This window comes from Rattus norvegicus, chromosome 1 (genome assembly GCF_036323735.1).
Source record: "Rattus norvegicus strain BN/NHsdMcwi chromosome 1, GRCr8, whole genome shotgun sequence".
Lineage (NCBI taxonomy): Eukaryota > Metazoa > Chordata > Mammalia > Rodentia > Muridae > Rattus > Rattus norvegicus.
Window position 1 is genome coordinate 165584923 of NC_086019.1, and position 25957 is coordinate 165610879.

Here is a 25957-nt window from a genome sequence, read left to right on the forward strand (position 1 = left end):
CTTCAACTGTTTGAGGTGGGAAGACCCAGCTTTAATCTGAGCCACACGTTCTGGTGGCAGCCTACAGAAAGGACATAAAAGAAGGAAGCCTTTTCATTCAGGAAGAACATCTCTGAACAAAAAGGTTCGTGTGCGTATGAAGCTATGAAGAAAAGCAAGGGGCTGGAGAGATGGCTCAGCAGTTAAGAGCACTGACTGCTCTTCGAAAGATCCTGAGTTCAAATCCCAGCAACCACATGGTGGCTCACAACCATCTGTAATGGGATCTGATGCCCTCTTCTGGTGTGTCTGAAGATAGCTGCAGTGTACTTACATGAATATAATCTTTAAAAAAGAAAGAAAGAAAAGAAAAGCAAGATAAAAGGGGATATGCTGAACCACTGGCACCCGGGGGGGGGGACCTCTGGGGGTCAGAGTGAGGACTTGAGTTTGATCATGGAAAGCCATAGAAGGACCTAAGAGAGTACTGATTCTGTCACATTGTAACTCCTTGGCCCCTCAGATACAAATATGTGTCCAAGTGAGACTGCACAACACCCATCAGAGGAAAACTTGTCAAGCAGTTAAACCATCAGGTCTCAATCGTTACAATCTAAAAAGTAAGGAGAAATATAGAAAACAAGTGTTTGTGAGGATGGGGAAAAACTGGAGCCCTCAGGAACTGATGGTTTGGATGTTGTCTCAGTCAGGGTTTCTATTCCTGCACAGACATCATGACCGAGAAGCAGGTGGGGAGGAAAGGGTTTATTCAGCTCACACTTCCACATTGCTGTTCATCACCAAAGGAAGTCAGGACTGGAACTCAAGCAGGTCAGGAAGCAGGAGCTGATGTGGAGGCCGTGGAGGGATGTTACTTACTGGCTTGCTTCCCCTGGCTTGTTCAGCTTGCTTTCTTTTTTTTTTTTTTTTTTTTTTTTTTTTTTTGGTTCTTTTTTTTCGGAGCTGGGGACCGAACCCAGGGCCTTGCGCTTCCTAGGCAAGCGCTCTACCACTGAGCTAAATCCCCAGCCCCTCAGCTTGCTTTCTTATAGAACCCAAGACCACCAGCCCAGGAATGGTACCACCCACAAGGGGCCCTTCCCTCTTGATCAGTAGTTGAAAAAATGACTTACAGCTGGGTCTCATAGAGGCATTTCCTCAACTGAGGCTCCTTTCTCTGTGATAACTCTTGTGTCATGTTGATACACAAAACCAGCCAGTACAGGTGTAAATGGCACAGCAATTCTTAAAAAGTGGTAACACGGGCTGGAGAGATGGCTCAGCGGTTAAGAGCACTGACTGCTCTTCCAGAGGTCCTGAGTTCAAATCCCAGCAACCACATGGTGGCTCACAACCATCTGTAATGAGATCTGATGCCCTCTTCTGGTGTGTCGGAAGACAGCTACAGTGTACTTATATATAATATAATAAAAAAATAAATCTTAAAAAAAAAAAGTGGTAACACTGCAGGAGCCGCAGAGAGGCTCAGTGGTTATGAGCTCTTATCGCTCTTACAAGGAATCCAGTTTGGTTCTCATTCCCACATGGTAGTTAACTCTAGTTCTAGGGGATCTGATGCCCTCTTCTGGTATCCAAGGGCATCAATCATCTACCTGTTGCACAAACATCCAGGAAAAATACTCATAGCCATAAAAAAATAAATAAATAAACCTATAAAAAATTAAGTAAAGCCAGGCCAAGCAACACAACACCTTTAATCCCAGCACTCAGAAGCAGAGGCAGGCAGATGTCTGTGTCTTCGAGGCCAGCCTGGTCTGCAGGGAAAGTTCTAGGACAGCCAGGGATACACAGAGAAAACTTGTCTCAGAAAAAAGAAAAGAGGGCTGGAGAGATGGCTTAGCAGTTAAAGAGCACTGACTGCTCTTCCAGAGGCCCTGAGTTCAATTCCCAGCAACCACATGGTGGCTCACAACCATCTGTAATGGGATCTGATGTCCCCTTCTGGTGTGTCTGAAGACAGCTACAGTGTACTCATATACATAATAAGATAAATAATTTTAAAAAAAAAGAAAAAATTGGGGTTGGGGATTTAGCTCAGTGGTAGAGCGCTTGCCTAGGAAGCGCAAGGCCCTGGGTTCAGTCCCCAGCTCCAAAAAAAAAAAGAAAAGAACCAAAAAGAAAAAAAGAAAAAAGAAAAAATTTTAAGTAAAAACCCTGTGAAATTGCCATGTGAAAATGCCAAGTGTAATTCTACCTTGGGTATACACCACAAAACAGCTGGGCATGGTGGTTCACAACTGTAATCCCAGCACATAGGCTGAGGCAGGGGGATTGCTGTGAATTTCAGGCAAGTCTGTATTCTCATTTGAGAGACACAAAAACAGGGATAAGAGAGAGTACTGGTGCTAAAGAGTGCAGATTGGGGTTGGGGATTTAGCTCAGTGGTAGAGCGCTTGCCTAGCAAGCGCAAGGCCCTGGGTTCGGTCCCAGCTCCGAAAAAAAGAAAAAAAAAAAAGAGTGCAGATTACTCTTGTAGAGAACCTGTTCCCAGCACAGATAATCTGGCAGTTCATAGCATGAAACTCCATCACAGAAGGATCCAGTGCCCCCTTCTGGACTCCACAGACACCTGTACTCATATATGCACCTTCCCACACAGACATGTATGTAATGTGCATAAACTCACACAGACACACACATACAGACACATAAAGTAATACATATTTTAAGTAGATAGATAGATAGATAATAGATAGATGACAGATAGATAGATAGATGATAGATAGATAGATGATAGATAGATAGATATAGATAGATAGATATAGATAGATAGATAGATGATAGATAGATAGATAGATATAGATGATAGATAGATGATTGATAGATAGATAGATAGATAGATGATAGATAGATGACAGATAGATAGATAGATGATACATAGATAGATAGATGATAGATGATAGATAGATAGATGATAGATAGATAGATAGATAGATAGATAGATAGATAGATAGATAGATGATAGCAGAGCCTCTAATCCTAGCACTTGGGAAGCAGAGGCAGGGAGCCTGAGTTCAAGGCCAGCCAGCACAACACAGTGAGACTCTGATTTAAATGGGGAAAAAATGTGATCTGGAGAGAAGGCTTGTTGGTTAAGAGAACATGTTGTTCTTACAAAGAACCCGAGCTCTGCTCCTAGCACCCACATGGTAGTTCACAGCCCACTCCAGCAAATCTAATGTCATCTTCTGTCCTCCTTCTGTCCTGCGCACCAGGCACAGATGCGATTACACATAAAAGCACACATCTGTGTGTCCACATTCACAGCATCTAAAACATGAATCTATGCATCCACGAATGGATAAATGAAAAAAGAGGACGTTACATACAATAGAATACCAGTCAGGGGGTTGGGGATTTAGCTCAGTGGTAGAGCGCTTGCCTAGCAACCACAATGCCCTGGGTTCGGTCCCCAGCTCCAGGAAAAAAAAAAAAAAGAATACCAGTCAGCCTTAAAGGAAACAAATTCTGACATACGCCACACATAGGCAACCTTGAGAACATTATGCTCAGTGAAATAAGCCAGTCACAATCAGGTAAATAACGTATGGTTCCATTTGATACAATATTTAGAGTATTCAAAATTACAGAGACAGTGGGCGCTTAGCTCAGGGGCAAAGTGCTAGCCTAGCACACATAAAACTCTGGATTAGCCCCCCCAGAACCTCTCATAGAACTGAGTGTGGGTGTGTGCACCTGGTACAGAGCAAGGGTCAGGAGAATCAGGCACTCAAGGTCATTCTTAGCTACACAGGGAGGTCAGGGCCACCTGGGATACATTGACCCTGGTGTCAAAAAAATTGCATAGATAGACAGACAGACAGATAAATATCAGAAGGGTGGCCGGCAGAAGGTGGGGGAGACGGTTAGAGACTTATTGCCTCATATGTGGAGTTTGGATTATACAGGATGGAGAATTACAGAAATAAATAAGACAGTAATGCTGTGTTGTCCAACACGACGAATGAACTAGCAACACTGAACCATACAATTAAAACAGTTATGGTGGTAAGATTTGTGTTTATGCATATCTTAACACAACAAACCAAGGGCAAATGGCTTGAAAACGCGTACACACACACACACACACACACACACACACACACACACCTTCAATACTCCTGATATAGAATACTTACAGAAACCGAGGCACGTGTCAAGCAAAGAGTGATTAGCCTGGAAAGGGTGGCCTGAGGGTTGTGGTCTCCACTGTGCTGGCAGACATGAGGGAAGAGGAACTCCAGGACTGTTTCTCTTAATCTCAGAGGATTTTGTTTGGTGACAAGGATATGGCCCTCTTCTGGCTCCTTCTTGGGTCTCAGACATCCCAACAGCAGGACTTAGTGTAGAAACCTGGGGACTTGGGGCTGAGGACTAGGGAGAAGAGTCTCAATTCATTCTTCAGGAGAATTAAAGAGGTAGATGGGGGTTTGTACTCCTCCTCCAGGTAAAGATGCTAAATGTGTCCCATTCACCCCACAGCCTGGAGAGCTGGTGGGAACCATGGACAGTCAATAACCTGGCTTTCCAGAAGAAAGAGGCTCAAAAGGGAAGAAGAGAGACTCTGAAGGAGAGAAAGGGTGTCCTTACCATATTCCTAAGGCTTAGCATTCAACACAGATACAAATGCACACACACACACACACACACACACACACACACACACACACGGACACGGACTCGGACACGGACACAGACACACGCACAGATGGGGACACACACGCACAGGGGTCCAGAGGTCACAAGCTATTGGGGAGGACAACAGAGCTGAGAAACAAGGAAGGGAGGGAGTGGCCTGGACCCAGCAGGTGCAGGCTCCTGTGGCCCTCAAGACAAGAGACTTCTCAGGGCGAGACTTCTACCCTGCAGACTCCTCCTCTTATGCCCCAAGCCCCCTCTTACACACACACACCCAACAGCCTCTCCACCACAACGTGTCTTGGCTGCCTTCTGCGTTCTGGTTACAAATCCCAGCTCTCAGGAGGTCCTTTCTCTCCACTCATCAGCCTCTGTTCCGCTGGTCTGTTTCTGGCCTTGTTACCCTAAGACCATCCTGTGTGTGGCCTCACTATGATTGTCTCTGTTTTGTTTCAGCCTTCTCCGCAGCTCCATCACAGTCCTGGTTGCAGTCCACGTCCATGTTCATCCGTGTCCCTCTGTCTTCATGCCTTTCTTTCTCCATCCTGCTGCCCTCTTCTCTCTGCTAGTCTCCATCTCCACCCCTGCCTTTCTCTTCTATGGGCTTCACGCTTGTCTTCGTTTGTATATCCCTCTTCCCTGACTTCTATCTTGAAGTCTGTCCCCTTTTCTCTAGTCTCTCCATGCCCACTTCCCCTCCCTGTCCCTGTCCCAGTCTCCTGTCTCTTTCTCATCCTTGTCTCCATCCCCCTCACTCCAGGGCAGCCTCAGCTGTCCTCGCAGGGATAGGACCTAGCTGGGGGGCGGGGCTGAAGGGCCAGATCGGAATAATTCGGTTATCTGGGAAAATTGAATTAACTTCTTCACACCAGCACCGCGGGGCCTGCCTCCCTAGCTTCCACGGGGCCGCAGGTGGGAGGCCCAAGAACGAGGTCGGGACCCTCCTGCTGGGCCTGTTGTGTAGGGATCGAAGGTCTAGGCCGGATTGGGACAGGATAAGGGACTCTCGGGATGGGGTCCCAAGATGCCCCGCCTGCACCTCGGGAGCCCTAAGAGGGAGGCCCTTTGGGGTTGGGGGCCGGGGTGGCCAGGGGCGGGGTCTGGGCCGCTCAGGCCCCGCCCCGCGGAGCTCGCCCCGCCTCGCCCCCTCCGCGGGGTCCTGCGCGTTAAAAGGCGCGCGGGCTGGCGGTACTGCACTTGCGTTGCACCGGGGCAGAGTGCGGGCCGCGACGGGGCGGGCGGACTCTCGGGCACTCAGAGTGGGTCTCAGGTCTTCTGCGCCTGGAGCTCGAATCTCCGTCCCGAACTCCACCCAGCCCGGGACCCCGACCCGGACCCTGACCCGGATCAGACCCGGCCCGGCCCGGCCCCCGCCCCCGCCCCCTCGGGCCGATGGACTACTCCTACCTCAATTCGTACGATTCGTGCGTGGCGGCCATGGAGGCGTCCGCCTACGGTGACTTCGGCGCCTGCAGCCAGCCTGGAGGCTTCCAATACAGTCCCCTGCGGCCTGCCTTTCCCGCCGCGGGGCCACCGTGCCCCGCGCTCGGCTCCTCCAACTGTGCGCTTGGCGCCCTACGCGACCACCAACCCGCACCCTACTCGGCAGGTGAGCGCAGTCCCGTCCCAACCCTACCTTCAAACCCCACGGAACCCCAAGTTCCTTTCCTACTCTGCAAGTGATTGTGACTGAACCCACAAGCCACCCCTACCCATGCATCTGACTAGACCCATCCAATGTACTTTGAGACACCCCCCCCCCCCCCGTAATAGGACTTTCTTCTTGGCAGGGATGAGCCGCACCCTCTTGTTCCTCCAGTTCCTTTCTCAATGCCAAACCCCTATCCTGCGCCTTTCGTATCAAAGAAACAGGTCCAGTCCTGGGCCTCTCACTAGGCCTTCTCCTCCCCACGTACAAAGGTGGCCACCAAACCTCTCATCCCCAGAATCCTCGGAATGGGCTTCCGGCACAGTCCAGTCAACTCTCATTCTTACCACCTGTGTCCTGGATGATGCCACCCTCAATAAAGATCCCTGCTGCCACTGAGCTGCCTAGATCCTTTCTAGATCCTTAATATCATCTTTCTGGCCTCACCTTACCCTGTCTTAGACCTGTTCTGCCTGGGCCCAAACCTTACTGCACCACCAAAAACGGTTCCCATAGCCACAGAAAAGGAGCCTGTATCATTTGGGCCACTTTTATTTCCACATTCCCTCCATCCCAGATTACAGCCCTGCAAAACCCAGGAGCAGATCCTCTCTCTTCATTTGACCCAAGCAAGTCCCGGTCCAAACCTTCAACATCACCTAGCCTTTAAGGCATCCCTATGCCTTCTGTTACTGTCCCAGCATGCCCCACCCGGCTTCCTCCTTTCTTAGTTCTTGCCCTCCCCCCAAAAGCTCACTGGAGCCCGGGAACCTGAAAGGAGGACTGGGGTTTGTTGGAGAGATAAATACCTTAATTTAGGGAAATAAGAACCATTAAGATGAGGCCTTAGGGGTTGGGAAGACTGGTGGTGCTGGACCAGGCTAGGATGGCGGTTCAATAATGGGAAGAGGAAATTAGGGAGATAGACTCTTGAGAAAAGGGTCTGTGAGACTGTGGGTGGGATAAGGTATGGAGAGATGGGAGCACAAATGGAGACCCTGAGAGAAATGGGTATACAGTGTTGGAAGGCAGAGATAAGAACCAGACGGTGGGAACACTAATTGCGGAAGACGGACACCAAAAGAGCTTGAAAGCAAGTAATTGGAAGGGAAATAAAGATGGAGTGCTGCAAGGAAGAATTTGGGAAGATGGGACAAAGACGGTGACTGGGGGACTCCAAGAAAAAACATGGAGATTTAAGCCAGACTTAGATACAGGGATTCGGAGATGCTGTCCGCATGGGGTGTAGGAAGATGGTGAGGGAAGGGCTGGGATAGGACTTAGGGGAGATGGGACACAGAGGTGACTGAGTGGGAGAAAGAGGACAAAGAAAAGAGAAAAACTTGAGTAAGAAGGAATAAGAGGGGTCTTACATGGGCACAAAGAACGGTGGATCCAGAAAGGGAAAGTTGAAGAGAGAATCAATTCAGGTGGAGGAAGGGAAGCAGAAATACCTGGAGAAGAATACTACCAGGGTGGAGAGGCAGGACTGAGGAAATAAAGCTTGGGAAAGAGAGAGGTGGGCTGAGGAGATGGGGTGAGGAGAAAGGGAACGCCATCAGTACACAGAGTCTAAAGTAGACCTGCCTGGAGAATCGCAATGGCAGAGCCAAGGCCCGAGACTGGTTAGTGGGAGACTGATGCTGATGAGATCTGGCAGACATACCCTGCTCCTGTGATCAGAGAACAGGACCTAGAGTTCCCCAGGAAGGGTGCCTTTTCAGACCACCGTGAGGGTAGGAAGCCTGGAGAGGCCAATGGAGTGGTAGGGGTTCAAAGAAGGTGGGGAAAATATGGACGAACCCTTAATTGGAGCTTCTGATTTGTTTCTGGAAACTCTTAAGCCCCTTGATGATTCAGGCTTAGGAACACTTGACAGGAAGCTATTGAGGACCAAATCGAGGGGAGGGAGGGGCTATATGCGATTTTCTCTAGGGCGGGACACAGGGTGTAAGGACTGAGATCAGCTCTCACGCCCACCACTTTCATTACCCCTGCCCTCCCGCACGCTCCCGCAGTTCCCTACAAGTTCTTCCCGGAGCCGTCCGGCCTGCATGAGAAGCGCAAGCAGCGGCGCATCCGCACCACGTTCACGAGTGCTCAGCTCAAGGAGTTGGAGCGCGTCTTCGCCGAGACCCACTACCCGGACATTTACACTCGCGAGGAACTGGCGCTCAAGATCGACCTCACTGAGGCTCGCGTGCAGGTGCGTGGATACACGTGCTGTGCACGCACTTGCTAGAGGAGGGTGCTGGAGCCTGCAAGCCAAGACAGTTCGGGTGTGGCAAAGCAGCCAGGGGAGGCAGCGGGGCTGGGACCTGGGTTCTCAGAAGACCCGAGCAGGGTAACTTCAATTTACCTCCGACTCAGAGTTCTTACATTTCCCCTCGTAAGTCGGAGGTTTATGAAGGTAGGTTATGAAGGTAGGAAGCAAGGTTGACCAGGCCAATCAGGACTTCCAGAGGATGCACCTGAGTCAGAGTCAGGAAAGTTTAAGTTTGGGGCGGCTGCAGGTCCGACGAGAGAGACCTGGGTATACAAATCCGACTGTCCCGTTTTGACAGGATCCCCCTAGCACCCGACCCAGGTCCTAGGATGCCCCAGGTGGAATGCCCCCAGCTTCCTAAATAGGGCTAGGGTGATAAGACGGATTAGTGACCCCCTTCAAGAGACCAAAACGCAGGGAAGCCACGGGATCTACGGGTGAGCAGATCCTAAGGACAAAACCAAGGGCCTGTTGGATGGGTCACAAAAGATGGGAAGAATGGACGTGGCGCCGAGTGGAAAGGTGGAGGGTGGAAGTCTGTAGATCTCTGACTAGTAATAATCCGAGACCGGTCCCAACGGCCTGGAGCTTAAGTGTCCCGTGCGACCGTCCTCTGGGCTAACTGGTCCCTGTGCCCACAGGTCTGGTTCCAGAACCGCCGGGCTAAGTTCCGCAAACAGGAGCGCGCGGCCAGCGCCAAAGGCGCGGCGGGAGCGACGGGCGCCAAAAAGGGCGAGGCGCGTTGCTCGTCCGAGGACGACGACTCCAAGGAGTCCACGTGCAGCCCCACGCCCGACAGCACCGCGTCGCTGCCGCCGCCGCCGCCCGCACCCAGCCTGGCCAGCCCGCGCCTGAGCCCCAGCCCTCTGCCCGCCGCGCTGGGCTCCGGGCCCGGGCCCCAGCCACTCAAAGGCGCGTTGTGGGCAGGGGTGGCGGGCGGTGGGGGTGGCGGGCCCGGCGCGGGCGCAGCAGAGCTGCTTAAGGCCTGGCAGCCGGCGGAACCCGGACCAGGTCCCTTCTCTGGAGTTCTGTCCTCCTTTCACCGGAAGCCCGGTCCCGCCCTGAAGACAAACCTCTTCTAGCCGCGGGCGTCTGTAGGCAACCAGCCTGCCCCGAGAGACACCCCCACCCTACTGGACCTGACATTATCCCTCCCTATCCCGGCAGCCTGCCTGGAAGCTCCCCGTCGCCCCCACTACCCAGTGTCTGATCCCTAGACCAGGTCCCCCTTCGTTGTAAAACAAGCCAGGGCCACTCTCGTCTGGAGTACTAATCACCAGGACCCCCCTCCAGGGCAGCCGGAAGCCCTTTCTTGCTAGGCTTCCTTAGGAGCAGGGATCAAATTGCACCTGTCCCTAACTCAGAGCCCAGTCATAGAGGCTCTAAGAAGCCGAGCTCCTACGACTTTTCAGCTAGCTGGGCCACTCACTCCTTGAAATCAAGCAACCTGAAGAGTCCCACCGCTAATCCCACCCTAACGAGTCACCTCCCTTCCCTAGCCAGTATGTCGCAGAGATTAGACACTAGAGGGGAAGAGCTGTCGGGGAACGGAACAAAGTGGTTTCCTTTTCCTTTATTTTTTTTCTTTGAAAAACGTGTAATTTATTAAGGTGATTTTGCTCAATCCAAATAAAACTTAATTTATTGAAGACATCAAGCCGGCAACCTTTCTGAGTGCCCAAGATGGGATAAACTGCAAAAGCACTGTCTTCTGGTGCCGGGGGCAACCCGAGGCTGCCCCCCCCCCCCCATCCGCCGGCTGCCACGCATTCCCTGGGCAAGAGCGCTTCTTCGAACCAGAGGAACAGCCAGAACTAGGCAAACTGGCATTTTAAGGCCGAGGTCCTGCCCCACCCCAATAAAATTAACGTGCCCTCCCTTCCCAAAACCCACACAGAAAAACTTAAATAAATCCAGCCCGGTCCTGGGCTCTTCCTTCATTTCCGGACGGACGGACGGACGTTCCCAGAGTAGGAGCTACGAGGAACTCTTCCCCTGGAGTTCAGGCCCGAGGGAGGGAGGTGGAAACATCAGTGGAAGTGAGGACCCAGATGTGCCCAACCATACCCCACGCACAACCGAGGCAGGGAGGTGTCTGCACTGGAGTAACCACCGTGCTTCACAATTACCACAGGCTACTAAACCCCTGACCCTGGGCCTAAAAGCTAGGTGGGGAGCACGATGTTCTAACTAGAACGCCCCAAACAATTGGGCAGTAGGGAACTCTGGTCCCCAATAAATAGACAGAGATGCACTGCCACACCCCTCAAAACTTTCACCCCTGGTTTCATGTGCCCTTCCAGCTCTGCTTTGGCAGCTCGGCGGCATCTCTGCTATCACTTGCTGAGCTGCAGCGTGTCCAGAAGAAGGCGCTTGTGAGCAGGATCCTGCACCCCAGCTTCCTCGAGGTCTTCCTCAGTGATGTCACTGCAGGAATAAGAGAGGCTGGGAGATGGGCTAGGAGGTCCTACAGGGCCCGAAACCCCACCCTTGAGGCCAGAAACCCCGCCCTCCCCACCTCCAGCCCCGCCCCCACCTGAGAAACTCCAGGTCGTCCCAGCCATTGTGCACCAGGCCCTCCTCATAGCGCTCCAAGCCGATGGCCCGCAGCCAGGCACCCATGCCCGCCTCTCCCAGCCCGCTGGCCCGCCCGCCCTGCGGGCACGGAGCCTAAGGGAATAGGGCATGTTAGGGGGGAAAACTAAAAAGGATGGCTCTTCACAAAAACACATGCAAACAGCCACATTCTACCCATGCTCTGAGGGAAATGAGAAAGGAATGGAGCTGACTCATGTGTCCCCAAAAGGCCCATTGTCCCGCTACAAGCAAAGGGGGCTGTAGACACCAGTGAGTTCTGAGTGGAAGAATGAAGAAACACACATCAGGTACACATAGCCAGCTAGCTCTGGTCTAACACACCTCCTCTGCCAAGTCTTCTTGGATGCTCTCCCGGATGCGGGGTGGAGGGAAGCTGAGGGGTCGTCCGTAGTCCGAGGGCCCTCGGGGAAGCTGCAATTCCAAGGGGTTGGGGAGGAGTGCTGAGCGTCCAGGCCCAGGAGAATAATCTACCTCACTGAGTGTCTTGGCCATCTGCAGTACTGAGCAAGACCGGTCATCCGCACTTGCAACCTCTTCCAAAAAAGTACTGGCAGGTGAGGTGCCCGGCGGTAGTGGTGGTCTTGGATGGGCCTTGGGAGGTGGTGGGCCACGGGCCTCACCCACACTTCGGCCCCTGACCACTGGCATTGATAAAGGATCCAGGTTAGGGGGCAGGAAGATGGCTGAGTCTGGCAGTGGTGGAGGTGGGAAGTCTGGAGGAGGCAGTGTGCCCCCAGAGTCCTCATCCGACGAGCTTCCCTCCCCCACACGAGGGGTCCGGTGGCGCCCAAGCTGAGGAGCAGGCACTGTGATGGCCACTTTGTTCTTGGTGGTAGGTGGGATAGGGGCCCTGGCAAATGAGGTTGGCTCCAGGGGCAGCAGCTGATGTGGGACCCCTTCAAGGACGTAGTAGGCAGGGTTATTGAAGCTGTTCTTGGGTGGAGGGGCTGCTACTCCTTCCTGTTCAGGTGTCCCCTCTGACTTCAACCTGGTTGGGGAGCAGGGAAACCAAGGTAAAGGATCCAAGGGAAAGGCAGTGGGTGCAGGGGAGGGAGCTGGGGGAGAAGAGACAAGGGTCCTGCCCTGGTCCTAGACTTGCACATGACTTTGCTGTCTCCAAGCCCTTGAGGGGAGGAAGTGTTGAAGGTCAAACCCTACCTCCTGTTCCCACTTGCACACATTCTCTGCTCTTTAATGATTTCATAACGGAAACCTGACCTCAAACTGGTGAAGCAAAGCGGTGACAGCAGCCTGAGAAGTGTGACTAGAGATGAGAAAAGCCTCCAGGGGAGAGTCCTCAGCAGAGCTGTACTCAGGCTCCCGTTAGACAGGCCCTCCCCATTTAGCTCAGACTAACCTCAAACTCTCATTCCTCTTGCCTGAGTCTTGCCTTAGTCTTAGTGTTGGGAAAGTGGTGTTCATCAGGATACTCAGGCCCAGGACACTGCTTTATGGGAGAAAGTTTCCTGGCCCGTTACATTTGGGAAACATAAGAAACAAACTTTTAAATTTCTCTCTTGCCCACACTCTTGGAACTTTTGAAAATTCCTATGTATACAATGCATAATTGTGGACATCTACAAAGAAGAGCCTACAGCACAGGTCCAGGACATCCGGGGCTATTACAGACAAACGCTGTCTTGGAAAGAAAAAGGAGAATCTAGCAAGAAGCAGCTCTCAAATTTTGGGCCACGAATCCGTTTCCGCCAGGGCCTTTTGTTAGGTACAGGCTCCTAAGAGGGACCCTGAGAAATCCCAGGGTGAGCCAGGGACACCTTCAAATAACCTCAAGCTCTGTCCATTTTTGTTTGTGTTTTTTGTTTGTTGTTTTGGTTGTAGCTAAGTGACTCTGAGCATCTACTCCTCCTGCCCCATCTCTGGGATTTACAGGCCTTGGCACCTTGCCCTAGCCCTATCCACATCCATTTTTTTTAAAAGGCAGAGTTGAGAGAAAAGACTAATTGGGTTCCCTTTGACTCAGAAGTCAGAGCACTCGGCCCTGACAGGGAGGCATAGTAATGGAAACCCAGGGGATAGCAGGTCTCTACTTTTACCTGGGGTTCAAGGACTCCTCCCTAGGAACTGCCCGTGGTGGGGCTGGGGGCCTGCCAGTCGGTGGTGGCTTTTCAGGCTCTTCAAACAACTTGGACAGTGGACAGGAGGCCTCTGTGGAAGTTGGCTTGCGGCTCCCAGATCTGCAAGAAAGACGATGTGAGGCAAATCAGGGGCTCCCAAATGTCCCCTTCTGTGAGAACATAAGCCTAGCTCACCTGTGCTCCTGGCTGCCCCGCAACACTGAAGGAGCCTTGCTTTTGGCTCCTGTGTCATCCTTATCAATGCTAATCCATTCTGGGGAAACAGAGAGAATGGAAACAGAGGACTTGGGGTTGTGAAGCCTGGCAATCTTAATGGGTACTGGGAATACCTAGTCCCTTCCTAGCTACCCCTCAGGTGACACCCACTCAGTCAAGGTTGCAGAACTTTCCAGTACCACAGGAGTCCAACACACGGCCACCCTGGGTCTGCTCCTCCTATACCTGCCCCACACCACCACATCACACACCCCACCCACACGATGCCCAATGAAACCCCTACCATAGAGCCGCTCACGGGTGCCCAGGCGTTCTGTGGGCACCCGCACCTTCATGGAGCCACGAATGTTGCCTGTCTCCTCTCCACGGTGGGACAAGAAGGTCAAGAACTGCTGGGCCGTGCTGCCAATCATGGATTTGAGTGCAACCACACACTCCCCTAAGGAGTAGATGCAACAGACCAGCAAACTGTCAGACCTTTCTGGGGAGCTACCTGGTTTCTCGTTCCCCCGGGCACTTCCTGTCCCTCACCATATGATTCGTAGCCATCCATGGACTTGACTGTGAGCAGGAGATGCTGATCCTGCAGGTACTCAATGTCAGCCAGAATTGGCTTGAGCTGAGGAACAGAGAGGCCCGGTGAGGAACAATTCCCTAGATGTCCCATCTTGCCCTTCCCATGGCAGTCCCGGCCCCACTCACTCCTTGCCCTAACACAGCTCTGCATGGCCTTTCAAAGCATTTAACATCGCTACGATTAATTTCCTGTGCCCTCAGTGGGCAATACTAGACATTTACCAAAGGCTCTGAAAGCATTTATTAAACAAATGAATAAACAAACTAAAACTTGGCTCCACAGCTCCCAAAGATACAATTTTCTCTATCCTTGTGTGCAGAAGCAAACACAGGCATCCCCTCCAGCCTCCCGTCCTCCCAAGGAGCCCCTGGGTGTGCTGTCTCTTATTCTTTGTAATGCCTTCATCTACAGTGTGGGCCCAGGCTCTAGCCTCACCGTGGGCAGCTGGCGCGAGGACCACTGCACCTTGAGGAAATTGATGTTGTCACTGCTCTGAGCGTCATTCTCGAAGCTCTTCTTGTACTCTGGGGTGAAGCGGGAGGACACGCTAGGGCTGACTGCTCTGGGCAGCCTTTGACATCCCATTCTCTCGTGGCCCACAGCCAGCAACGGCCCCCCACTGACCTTCCAAGCAGGTAGAATAGAACTCAATGAAGAACTTGGTGCGGCTGGCCGTCTTCACGATGGCCTCGATGCTCTCAAACTCAATGTAGGCCTGGTCTGAGGTCTTAGAGAGACCTAAGGATTGTAGGCAAAAGAGTCAGGATGCTGACACTTAGGGCAGAAAAAATGAGGGGGTCCTAGCAGATCATAAGACCTACAAATCCAAACAGAAAGACATGCCAAGCATGGCAGGGTCGTGTCAGAGGACATGGGGACCCGAGTGTCTCTAGGCTTGTCTCTGCCAACACCATGCCTCATCTGCGGGCACACTCAAGGCACATGTGTGACAGATACAAACACACCAGTGTGTCATTCCTCCAGTGATGACCGAGACTCAAACAATCTCACATTATCGATAGGTTCAAAAACACCCCTGTGTTCTTAGGAGCACACACATACACCTATGTGTGGTCGGTCAAACCCCTCATGCCACTGTCCATGCCCTCCCACACATCTCTATATCAGAACAGGTACCTTTCTTGGAGATGAACTGGGAAGTCACTCCAACCTCAAATGTCCCAAACACAGGAGAATGGTCACTGGTAACAATGTCATCAGTGCAACCTATTTAGGGGGACACAAATAAGAAGAGATCTCTGCTCTCTGCCCCTACTTCCCAAAGAAAGGCTGAGGCAGAACAGTCACCACCCAGGGTCTCCCATCATCCTGTTACAAGGCACTGACCATAGGAATTGCAGATGATGTGGGTTTCAGGATAGGATTTCCATAGAATCCGGTCACACCATGAAGGCACATTGGTCCGGACCTGTGGCAGAAACAGCAATGTGGTCAGCCCTGTCAGCTGGGGATCTTGACATGGGTCCCACCCAGAACTGACAAAACTGTACTCTTCTCTTCTGTTACTGGACCCAGCACCTGTCTCTTCCTTGGACTCCCAAAAACACCCAACATCACCTTCAAAGGCTTCGGGGAAGCTGTATGAGCTTGAGTAGTGAATACAGAAATAAGATCCTTGATGTCCCACTGTTAACTTCCTAAAACCTGAGGGAGGGTTCCCTGAGTCTGTGTTTTTCACTCACCCCAGTTGGCTTCTGCTTGTGCCAAGCATATGTGTCTCGGGAACCCCGCTCGTAGCGGTAGGTGGGTGGGAAAGATATCTCCTCCTCACCTAGAGAGCAGAGGGTATGTGAAGTCCACAGCTCCAAAGACCCAGGCATCCTCCACACCCCAGGACCATAGGGAACACTCACTAAATCGAAGGAAGACCTTATGCTTCTCCCGCTCCAGGTTGAGCTGGTCCACCCTGAGCAGGGGCTCAAACTCTCTCCTACTAATGTAGTTCAGGATCTCCTGGAGTGCAGAGACAAACGCCAGAGGCTTGTCTTTTGAGAAAGGCCATACAAACCTCCCTCCCAATGCCCTCCTTTATAACCACCCACCAGGCCCTGCTGGCACCTGGATATCCATGTCTAAGCGGTAGTTAAGGTCCCCAAACCAGAAGAGATGAGTGAACCTCAAAGAGATGTCAAAGGCACTGAGCTGCCGATCACCCAATGAGAGAAGACGCAGGATGTCCAGATAATTCTGGTTCCGCCTACAGTGGAGGAGCCAGGGCAGATCTCCAGAGTCAGGAAGGAGGGACAGCACAAAGGTAAGGCTTTGGGGTCAAGGATAGGGCAGGGATGAGGGACCCTACAGGGGCCCACCTGCCCTGCTCACCCAGGGTATTGGCGATGGAGGAAGCAGGTAGGGACAAGGCCATGGTCAGGCATAGGCAAGAGGAGTCCTGAGACAATGGGGGGCTCTGGGGATAGGGATGTAGGAAGTCAAGCCCTAAGCTATGGGAAAGGAATGGGTCTCAGGAGGATGGAGGGTAGGTAAGGACACACGAAAATGGTGCCTCTCACCGAGTAGTCTTCTCATTCCCTGAGGTGAGATGGCAATTCACGAAGCCAAAAGAAGTGCCATTGAACATGAAGGAAACACCCACAGCTCCCTTGTTCCCTGCCAGGGCAAAAAAGAGCAAGGCTAAAGAGGGGTCACCTAAAAAGGGATTCCGGCTGTCCTCTATCCCTCAAAGCGGCAGTCAGCATCCTTCCTTCCTCCAGAACACACACGCACTCACACACGTTCTCACACATACATGCGTGCGCGCGCGCACGCGCACACACACACACACACACACACACACACCCCTCTTCCCCAGTGATCTTCCTCAGGACTGGAAGAGATTTAGAATGAGAACATACAAAGTTCAAAGTACCCTGTATATGAGAAAACTGAACCACACACGATAGGGGGACCTTGGAGAAAAGGCAGGGGCATGAATAGAAGCACTTCCCCTCAGGGGCCCACCTGCCCTGCTCACCCAGGGTATTGGCGATACCAGTCTTCACACTGGACGTACTAACGTGGCTGATGCGGTTCTCATGTTCTGGCTTGACCAGCACGGCCACCTTGATGTTCCACAGTGACTGCATAGCAATCTATGGAAAGAGTGTGGGCGTCATCCTTGTCCCAGGCCAAGGTCCCTGCCTACGGTTCCCCATGCCTAGCAACTACACCGTCTTGTCAGTCATGGGCTAGGAAGGCTTGCTACCCCTTTCTAGAGTAAACAAGAAAAGCATCCTTTCCTATGACATGAACAACTCATGAAATCCAAGTTCAGTCTCCCAAAGGAATCATCAGGGCTTAGAGGAAAGGCCTTGAGAACAATACATCCCAGGGGCAGCCATGAAGTCAAGCAGGAATCATCAGGGCTTAGAGGAAAGGCCATGGGAACAATACATCCCAGGGGCAGCCATGAAGTCAAGCAGAAAACATAAGGTCTGTGACAATAAGGGATCAGGCAGGCTGGAGAGATGGCTTAGAGTCTGTAATTCTAGAGGTCCTAAGTTCAATTCCCAGCAACCACATGATGACTCACACCCATCTATGATGAGATCTGGTGCCCTCTTCTGGCCTTCAGACATACATCTAGGCAGAACACTATACACCTAATAAATAAATCTTTAAAAGGGGGGGGGGGCAGGCAAGATAACCCCCTCACCGGACGGTAATCCAGATCTGTAAGCTCCTTGAGGCCCCCACGCAGCAGATCCAGCCACTCTCTGTCACCCACTGAGTTCTCCTGAGTCCCAAAGACATAGATATCGTGGGGTATAGTCACTGTGACCTCATCCAGGGCTTTCCCCAGTCCCTTTGATGTGAACCAAGATGTCACGTTTTTTGGTGGTGGTACACTTCCTGAAGGTGGAGGGGAGGCAGCAGGAATCAGAGGTGTGGGTCATGCCCCTATCCCAGGGCTAGCCTCCTCTCCCACCATAACTCCAGCCTGGGCCTGACCCATGTTCCAGGTGCCTATGAAGACGGAGATCATGTCAGGTTCATCCTGCTTGGAATGCTTGTTCTTCATGAGCTGCAGAAGCTGGCAGAAGGCTTCTCGCTTCTAGTGAGGTGGGGGGAGAGGGCACACAGTAGCCAGTCAGGGACAGCAGGCATCCAGCAATCCCACCCTTCCATAGGGATACCCTGCTTTGTGGCAGGCATCATGAAAGAAGGGTAGGGTCTTCCCTGAGGTTCCCCACTGCACACATAGTATGAAAACACTAATAAGTGCTTCCTACCCTCAATACACTCCTTGTGTATTGATTAACAGGTCTGCACCTCATATTCCACTAGGACATATCCTAAGGAGACTCCAGTAGCCCCCGACACCCGGCACAGGCAGCAACTCACCCGGGCACTGACAAAGATGAAGTCCTTGCGCTGCGTCCGATCTTTCTCCTTTTCAAACACAACACCCAGCTTGTTCTGCACACGCTGGGATTTAATGAGCTGCCGGACTAGGGGAAGGAAAGAGGAGTCACCCAAACCTGTGCCATGCGACTGAGGGACTTGGCCTGCCCACTTCCTCCCACTCTGGCCCTCGCTCACTCCGGTCGTGTGTGAAGGTCGTCCAGTCCTCCTGGGAGTCACGCTGTCTCCTCAGCAGTACCAGCCTCCCACCCTCCACATCCACGCTCAGTGTGAACTTCTGGGACTTCCCGATCTTGGTCAGGTCACCCAGTGTCACATCCAGCTTCACCTATAAAGCCAGGAGGGGAAAGGCTGCTGACAAGACCTTAGACGGACAGAACCCTCTTTACCTCCGGCCACCTTTTGCCCCGGGAGGCCCCACCTGTCATGTACCTCAAAGGCTTGCACAGGGATGGTCTTGGCCTTTCGTATGGAGGGCTGCAATGGAGCCGGAGGTGCTGTGGAGCTCATGTCCTGCAGTGCCTTTAGGGCCTAGATAGAGTAGGGAAAAGGTGAGGTAAAGGGACTGGCTGAGGGAATGTGACAGGGAGGGGCACCTGGGATGCTGGGATAAGTGACTGCAGGGCATATAAGGGCAGGTTCGTCCACCTTCTTCTGGATGCCTGACAGGAAGTCCTTTAGCACAGATAGCTTCAGCACAAGGCTCTCCAACTCTTGCTCTCCAGTCTGTGGTAGGCTCTGCTGGCGAAAAATAAGAGTGGTACACAAGGTTCCTAAGCAGAATCCCCACACACAGCTCCAAGGTATGTCCCACCTCCTGAAGGCCTCCCTACAGTCCTACCTGCTGCTGCAAAAGGCGGGTCACCATGGGTGAGCTCTGCTGGTCAAACACCTTCGACAGGATCTCTAGGCCTGACAGGACCTTGTCCACCTCGCTAGGGGAGACAGTGGGTTCAGATGGCACTGCCACCTTCAGCATATAGGAACAGGGTACGGTGGAGGAAGTCAGGACACAGTGGATGGCTTCCTGTTCAAGGTCTGAAACCTGAACGTGGCCCATGGGCTCAGCCGTCCCTAGTACCTGTGTAGCCTACGGCATGAGGTGACAAGGGTTCGGGTGAGATGGGGCAAGTTGCTGGCTCCGCCTCGTACAGCCTCCAGGTCCAGCCCGTAGCTGCCCTTCAGATACTCATGTGACACAGTGCTGAGTCCATTAGGAGTGCTTCCAGGAGAGATGAAGAATCAGGGGAGGCCCTGCTGACTGTCAAAATGCCCTACTCTATCCAGTACATTAAGTACTAGAGATAAGTAGAGTAGAATATGCCATAGTATCTCTCCCCGGGGCCGATTCAGGATGGGGTCCCTGGGAGGGGGGCTTAGATGACCGATTCTCAGAGAAGGAACTTCCTGCCCAGCAGAAAGAGGAGGCTCGGAGGGTCTCACCTCTCAGCTGCTGGAGTTGTGGGAGTCTCAGGGGCTGGCAGGGGGCTGCTAGGCCCCGCAGGGACAGAAATGCTGGTAGAGCCAGAGCGCGGGGGTAGTGGGGGTTTCTCGTCCTCCACATCTGTGGAGAGGGAACAGTGGGACAGCAGTTTGAACTCCGTATTATATGACGGGTATATGCCATAGCCATCAGAGACTTCCCAGCAAAAGGTACAGACAGAGTGGGGCATCATGCTTAGGAGAAAATGGAACTTCAGGGCAGGTAGGCCTGGGAAGAGGGGATGGGAAGAAAAACAGAGTCGAGGGACTGGCAAGGAAGGGATTTTCTTCCCCTCTTTGCGTATATATGTTACATACTGATATTATGTGTATGTGTTATGCATGTGTGAATACCTTAGCATGGGTGTGTCTAGGCTGGAGACTGATAACTTGCTTCCTCCACCATACTTTTCCTGACTTATATATTGAGGGGTTCCCTGCTCCAGGCCACCACACCTACCCAGCTTTTAGGTGGGTTCTGAGGATCTGAACTCCACTGGTCCTGGTGCTCGATGCAAGTAGGTGCCCTACCCACTGATCCATCTTCCCAGCCCAACCAAGGAAGGGATTTTTTTCATGCTGTAAAATGAGCAGTACCTGAGGCATCTCGGTCATCCGGTGGATCTGGCTCTCTCTCCCCCTCTACAGGCAGCAGCAGAGCACAGACAAGACCCTGGTTGGGCTGGGCATACAGGCCTATAAGCTCACCCAGGGTCTGGAAGCGGCGCACAGGAACGCCCTGTGAGGTCTGAACCAACAAGGATTGGAGAGTCAGCCAGCAGGTCGCCAAGCCTGAGGCTAGACCAAAATTAGAGGTAACAGGTCTGAGCTCCTACCTGCACAGCCAGGAAATCCTCTCCATCTGGCAGAATGCGGTAGGTGTGCACGTGCTTTTGATACCTAGTGGCAAAGAAGGGACCAGAACCTGTCACCCTCTAGGCTGGAGTCTGAATACCAACACTTTTTCTTCCTTAGTCCTGCTACCAGGTTTGGCCACAGGCCTCTCATCTTGGAGTCTCTAAAGCCACTTGTCCAGGCTGCACAGGGTTAATGGTGGGGCCAGTCAACTTCCACCCTCTTCCTATTGCCAACAGGAACAGAAATAACCAGATCCCCTTCCCAGTCCCAGACCTACAGAGACTCTACACCCACCCACAACAGGGCTTCAGAAGCAACAGGCAGCTCTTTTGTGGCCTCTACAGCTGTCTAAACAGCCCCTCTGGGCTGTGGTACCAGTCTGGGCCCCCCGCCAGAGTAAAAGTCCTCAGAAGCCTGCTTAGTCTCTATTTGCATGCATGGTCAATGTGCTAACACACGCATGAGACTCTGTCTGTGTTTATGCTGGTGTCTCGCTCCACTGGAGTTGGGTGTGTCAGGGGCATTTTTACAGGGGACCGTAGGGGGCTTTGCTTTCTCTCCTCAAGCATCAGGAAACTGGAATGACCCAAAGGGGATCCCTATGAGAGACTCAGTCTCTCGGAACCCCAAGCCAAGAGGGGTGCTGACAGATAGCAGCAGCAGCTGAGCAGGTGACAGCTGAGCCAGCCACATACTAAGTGGGGGATGGAAGGCTCCCTTGGCCTCCTTACCTCAAATAGGCATTGTGGTCTCTGTCTATGCTGGGCAGAAGTGGGCGTTGGCTCCAGAGAGGACCAAACACCACAAGGTCTTTTTCTCCCTAAAGCTAGCCCTATCTTACTCAGGGTACATTACTTTGTGGTATTTGGGTCTGTATTTATGACAACAAGAACATCCCAGTAACCAAACCCTGTGTTATGCTTATATTCACACTGGATAGTATATACAATAATATTTCCGTTCTCCAGATGAGAAAACTGGGGGTCAGAAAGGAAAAAAATGATTTGTCCAAGGTCACAGAACAATTAAAAGGTAGGGCTGGCTGGTATCTAATACCAGAGGAGAAGCCAGTTTGTCTGTCAGGGCAGGGGTGTGTCTTAAATGTTCTTTGTGTACATGTAATGTGTAGATAGGTAAGCATGTGTTTGGGAAACCTAAAAAACCACCTACTTCTGATCCCTTCTGCCAGGCTCCTAAGAGCTGAAATCTGCCTCCCTATAAATACAGAAAGACATACACACACACACACACACACACACACACACACACGCACACGCACACGCACACGCACGCATGCACACACACGCACGCACACACACACACACAAACCCCACACTCCTGACAATGGAACCAGGATCTCTTCACTGGGACAATAGTTCCTTACCCGGAGGAGGCCTCAGCTGTCCCCCTCCCACGCAGACAGCTGATCCAGCACCTGCCCCTGTCCCCTCCCTAATTAAGGGATCTGTTTAGAGGTAGCTAGGAGGCAGGAGTCTTGGGATTTTCATGGACATAAGATGTCTGGCTTTAGTCTCTCCACACTAGGTGGGTCTTGGACTTGTTGCAGAAGCTGAGGTTTACAGGATCTCTCCCTCAGCAGGTCAACTGTCTAGGCCAGAGTTCTCAATGTCTACCCTTCTAGCCTTTGGAACCCCCAATTCCTTTGTCGTCTTAGGTACCGTCAAATCTGTAGCAGTAGGTTTGGCTTCTATCCACCAAATGCCCACAGCCCCATCCCAAGAGTGACAATCAAAATTGTTCCCTGTAGGCTGGGCCAGTGCATGCCCAAAGGTGTCAGAAGAAAGGAGGAAAGACAGAGGAAATGGGTCATTTGAGAGTGTTTTCACTAAATCTAAACACAGAAGCCCCTGATGCTTCCCCCCCCACACACACACACACTGTTGAACTGTGGGGCAGGGGGCAGAGGTCAGAAAGAACACTACAAAACAGAAAGCACCCCACTACCACACACAGCTGCCAGGTACAGCCACGGGATCAGGCCCACTCAGAAAGCGGCCAAGTCTACCTTGAGGCTCAGCCTTGGCCAGATAAGCAGAGCTCAATCCAGAGCCAAAAGAGACTTGCTCATTGATTCATGAAGGTTCTGTCCCACATAGCTTCTCCCTGTTGCCTCCCCCAAGTCTTCCTCTCAACACACACTGTTCCACTCCACCCTACAATCATAGCCGCAGAATTGCCCCGGCATCCAAACACTGGTCCCTTTGCTCCCTACTGCCTACCACTCAGTGCTTTAAAACAATCTGCACTCACATGGAGCATGTATCCTTTTCTCCCTGTGCATCTGGGACACTGGGGGGGTCTACGCTGGTATGCCACCGTCTGCCTTAATGTCTTCCCATACACCCACCCTGGGCTTCAGAACTCTGGCCTCAGGCCTCAGAAAGTGCTCCAGACACAGCAGGAAGTGCTCCCCTGTATCCTTCCTCCACCCAACGATAAAGTCAAGGTCTCCACTCACGGTGGAGACAGAGCTGCAGCCCCACAGCTACAGTCAACCCACTACCAGGATTACCACCACAACCAAGGAACACTCTGAGTGTGCCTGCCCTACTCACAGGACGCAGAGTGCGAAGGCCCCCGCCACGCTCTCGCTGTCTCGCACCAGGAAGCTGCCATCGCGGCCTGCCCGAGCTAGCAGCTCCTCCGCAGCCGCGCGGCTCAGGTCACGGTGATACCAGGCAGGGGCCTGGCTGCCTAGCGCGCCCCCGGGACTCGGTGCCCCACACACTGAGGCCATGGCCCGCGTAGGGCTCAGCGCCGCCGATGCCTGCCGCTCCGCGCCATCCGCCCAGGGAAGCTTGGAGTGGAGGCTGGGCCTGGGCCCGGGTTCCGGGCCTGAGGATCCACCAGCCTGAGAGAGCCCAGTATCCGGGGTCCACGCTTGGCCGCGCCGGCCGCCTCGATCTCCGCGCAGCCGCCGCCGCCAGCAGCGCCGGCCTCAACTTGAAGAGAAAGAAAAGTTTGTTCAGAGGCGGCGGGGGAGGGGCGGGAACGGAGCAAGGAGCTGGCCGGTCCCCTCCCCCTCGACTCGGCCCAGAGCCCGGGCCGCCCCTGCCCCCAGCCTCTCGCCAAGGACGAAACTCCGACAGCCCTCCAGGACCCGAACCTCCCAAGTTCCACATTATCTTGTCCCCCACCTCAATTAGATCCAGTTCCCCAGTACCCGCTACGGGACAACTTGTGAGTCCGAGTTCTCCCTGGTGAATTCAACCCTTCCAAACGATTCTCAAGGAGATGACCCCTAATCCCTATGCAAGTCTGATTCTACTACACATTTCTGCTACTCGGCACCCCCACAGACTTGCGGGATCGCGGTTCGCAAAGGAAGGCTCCAGGATAGACATCCACAACTACTACCCCATCATCCAAGAGAACAAGTTCTCCCAACTCCTGTAAGATCAGAGCCCCTTCAGAACTGAACCCCCAAAACCGATCCCTGACACATCTCATAAGATCCCTTCCAAAAAGATCGGATACCCCACCCCACACATACGCGCGCGCACGAGGTCCAGTATCTTTAAGCCTTTCACGCACCGATCCCCGCAGGCCCTCCAGCCTGGCAGAACCCTTCCCCCATCTCCTCCAAGTTGCCTGGCACCACACCCACACCCGCAGGCCCAGGTTTTGCAGTCCCAGACTAGGAGGACCCCCTAGACTACCTAGAAAAAAAGTTCCCTCAAGTCCCAACGCCTCAGCGGCCGAGTGCAGGCCCCCACCTCTGGGGCGACTCTGGTGACTCCTAGCCCGGGGAAGCCTCCCTGGACTCCCCGCGGCCACTTAAGATGGCCATCCGCCGCCACCGCGCACCCCGCGCCTTCCGCCCCGCCTGCGCCCCGCCCCCCGGAGCCGGGGTTGCCCTGCGCCCCGCCTCGTCTGCCCGCGTCCGGGTCTCCGCCGCACGCCCGCAGAGTGACCTCGGGCCAATCTTGGCTCTTCGGTTCGCCTGAGCTTCTCGCTTTCGATAACTGGGGTAACGTTACGAGGGCGGGCTCCTTGGGGCTCTGCCTGTAAAGCTCCAGGCCTGGCACGCAGCGTGCGCTCCGGGACGGCGGCTATTTTTATTATTAATTAAGGAGTAACGAAGGTGACAGCTGTGTAAACTGTAAAGCGCGACTGGGGACTGAACGGGTATTATTAGCACCGCCCCCGCTCCGGCTACTCCCTCCAATTCAACAAACTTGCGCCTTCGCTGGACCAGGTGCGAGCAGGGAGCTCCCGACACCCAGGCTGCTAGGACCTCCCATCCACCTACCCCTGGGGCGGAAAAAGGGACCCGGCGGGAGAAGACGGGGCGGATCCCAAGCCGGCTCTGGCCCGCCCCATTTCCCCCCTAAAAAAAGACCTGGATGGTGTTGGCGTCTCCAAGGATTTCTCTTCCTGCCCCGCCCCTCTGCCCCCTGGCTCCTTAAAGGCGCAGGCCTCTAGCCGCTTTCTTACAACCAGCAACTACTAGAGTCTTGTTAGGAGCATCCCTTTAACCTGGGAGAGAACTTTCGCTTTGGTAAATTGAACCTGTTGACCGAGCCTGGGGTCAGCCCTGAGGAGTTTTCCTACGTTTAAAGGATAAGCCAATTTGCATTGGCTTAACCCAGCTAGAACAAAGCCTGGACGTGATGAGTCTACCGGGACCTTCCAGACCAGATAAATACAAAAACAGAGATCCTCGACCCGCCTACCTGTTTCTCCAGGTCCTGCCAGGGCTTAAATAAAATAACAATCTGTACCCAGCTCCTCCCGCGGGGACTAGAGGACACAGGAAACCCAGAAATCACCCCAGATCCCGGGAGTGTGCAATGGGGGTCTTACTTGTCTATGCCTGTATTCGGGACCCTCAGGAGGCAGAAGCAAGTGAAACTCTACCTAGTTGTAAGCCAGCTTTCTTGGTCTTGTTCTAGAATTTCAGACCGTCCAAGGCAGAGAGAGAGAGGGGGAGGGGGAGGGAGGGGAAGGAGGGGAGGGAGAGGGAGAGGGAGGAGAAGGAGAGGGAGAGGGAGAGAGAGAGGTGGGGAAGGGAGGGAGAGAGGGAAGGAGAGACGAGGAGAAAAGCTGTCACAACCCTCCAAAATCAATATATTTAGAGTTTCCTGAGAGAACAGAGATGCTAAAGAATGTACCACTGGGGTGAGATGGCTTAACCGGTCGTGCTTTTGCCAAGTCTGAAGACTGAGTGGAAC

The 25957-nt window shown here is 53.0% G+C and overlaps 3 protein-coding genes across 4 annotated transcripts; 2 read left to right on the forward strand and 1 right to left on the reverse strand.

Moving 5' to 3' along the window:
- Nucleotides 1–5834: 5834 nt before the first annotated feature.
- Nucleotides 5835–10200, forward strand: Phox2a (paired-like homeobox 2a). The gene is made up of 3 exons (NM_053869.2): nucleotides 5835–6247; nucleotides 8305–8492; nucleotides 9194–10200. Exons 1-3 carry the CDS (start codon nucleotides 6031–6033, stop codon nucleotides 9632–9634), a joined length of 846 nt encoding a protein of 281 aa, NP_446321.2. The 5' UTR covers nucleotides 5835–6030; the 3' UTR covers nucleotides 9635–10200.
- Inppl1 (inositol polyphosphate phosphatase-like 1) lies at nucleotides 10125–24581 on the reverse strand. 2 transcript variants are annotated; one of them, NM_022944.2, is given in 29 exon segments: nucleotides 10125–10979; nucleotides 11089–11222; nucleotides 11472–12138; nucleotides 13205–13345; nucleotides 13421–13499; nucleotides 13746–13901; nucleotides 13994–14081; nucleotides 14475–14563; nucleotides 14664–14777; nucleotides 15177–15266; nucleotides 15387–15468; nucleotides 15743–15831; nucleotides 15914–16013; nucleotides 16119–16257; nucleotides 16571–16667; nucleotides 17032–17149; nucleotides 17713–17909; nucleotides 18009–18111; nucleotides 18402–18508; nucleotides 18600–18750; nucleotides 18855–18953; nucleotides 19071–19160; nucleotides 19264–19357; nucleotides 19504–19644; nucleotides 19866–19986; nucleotides 20502–20652; nucleotides 20741–20804; nucleotides 23339–23725; nucleotides 24500–24581. In NM_022944.2, coding segments are annotated over 28 exon segments (3774 nt in total). In that variant the 5' UTR covers nucleotides 23521–23725; nucleotides 24500–24581; the 3' UTR covers nucleotides 10125–10888.
- Nucleotides 23547–24730, forward strand: LOC103691225 (putative uncharacterized protein). The gene is made up of 2 exons (XM_008759839.1): nucleotides 23547–23963; nucleotides 24527–24730. The coding sequence occupies exons 1-2, from the start codon at nucleotides 23547–23549 to the stop codon at nucleotides 24728–24730; spliced, it is 621 nt and encodes a 206-aa protein (XP_008758061.1).
- The last annotated feature ends 1227 nt before the right edge of the window (nucleotides 24731–25957 follow it).

What these genes read in the sequence shown, in the direction of transcription:
- Phox2a (NM_053869.2), top strand. Translation starts at nt 6,031, where the DNA reads ATGGACTACTCCTACCTCAATTCGTACGATTCGTGCGTGGCGGCCATG. An exon ending in ACCCGCACCCTACTCGGCAG is followed by an intron (nt 6,248 to 8,304) that starts GTGAGCGCAGTC and finishes ACGCTCCCGCAG; the next exon opens with TTCCCTACAAGTTCTTCCCG. An exon ending in TCACTGAGGCTCGCGTGCAG is followed by an intron (nt 8,493 to 9,193) that starts GTGCGTGGATAC and finishes CTGTGCCCACAG; the next exon opens with GTCTGGTTCCAGAACCGCCG.
- LOC103691225 (XM_008759839.1), top strand. Translation starts at nt 23,547, where the DNA reads ATGCCTGCCGCTCCGCGCCATCCGCCCAGGGAAGCTTGGAGTGGAGGC. An exon ending in TACCCGCTACGGGACAACTT is followed by an intron (nt 23,964 to 24,526) that starts GTGAGTCCGAGT and finishes GGTGACTCCTAG; the next exon opens with CCCGGGGAAGCCTCCCTGGA.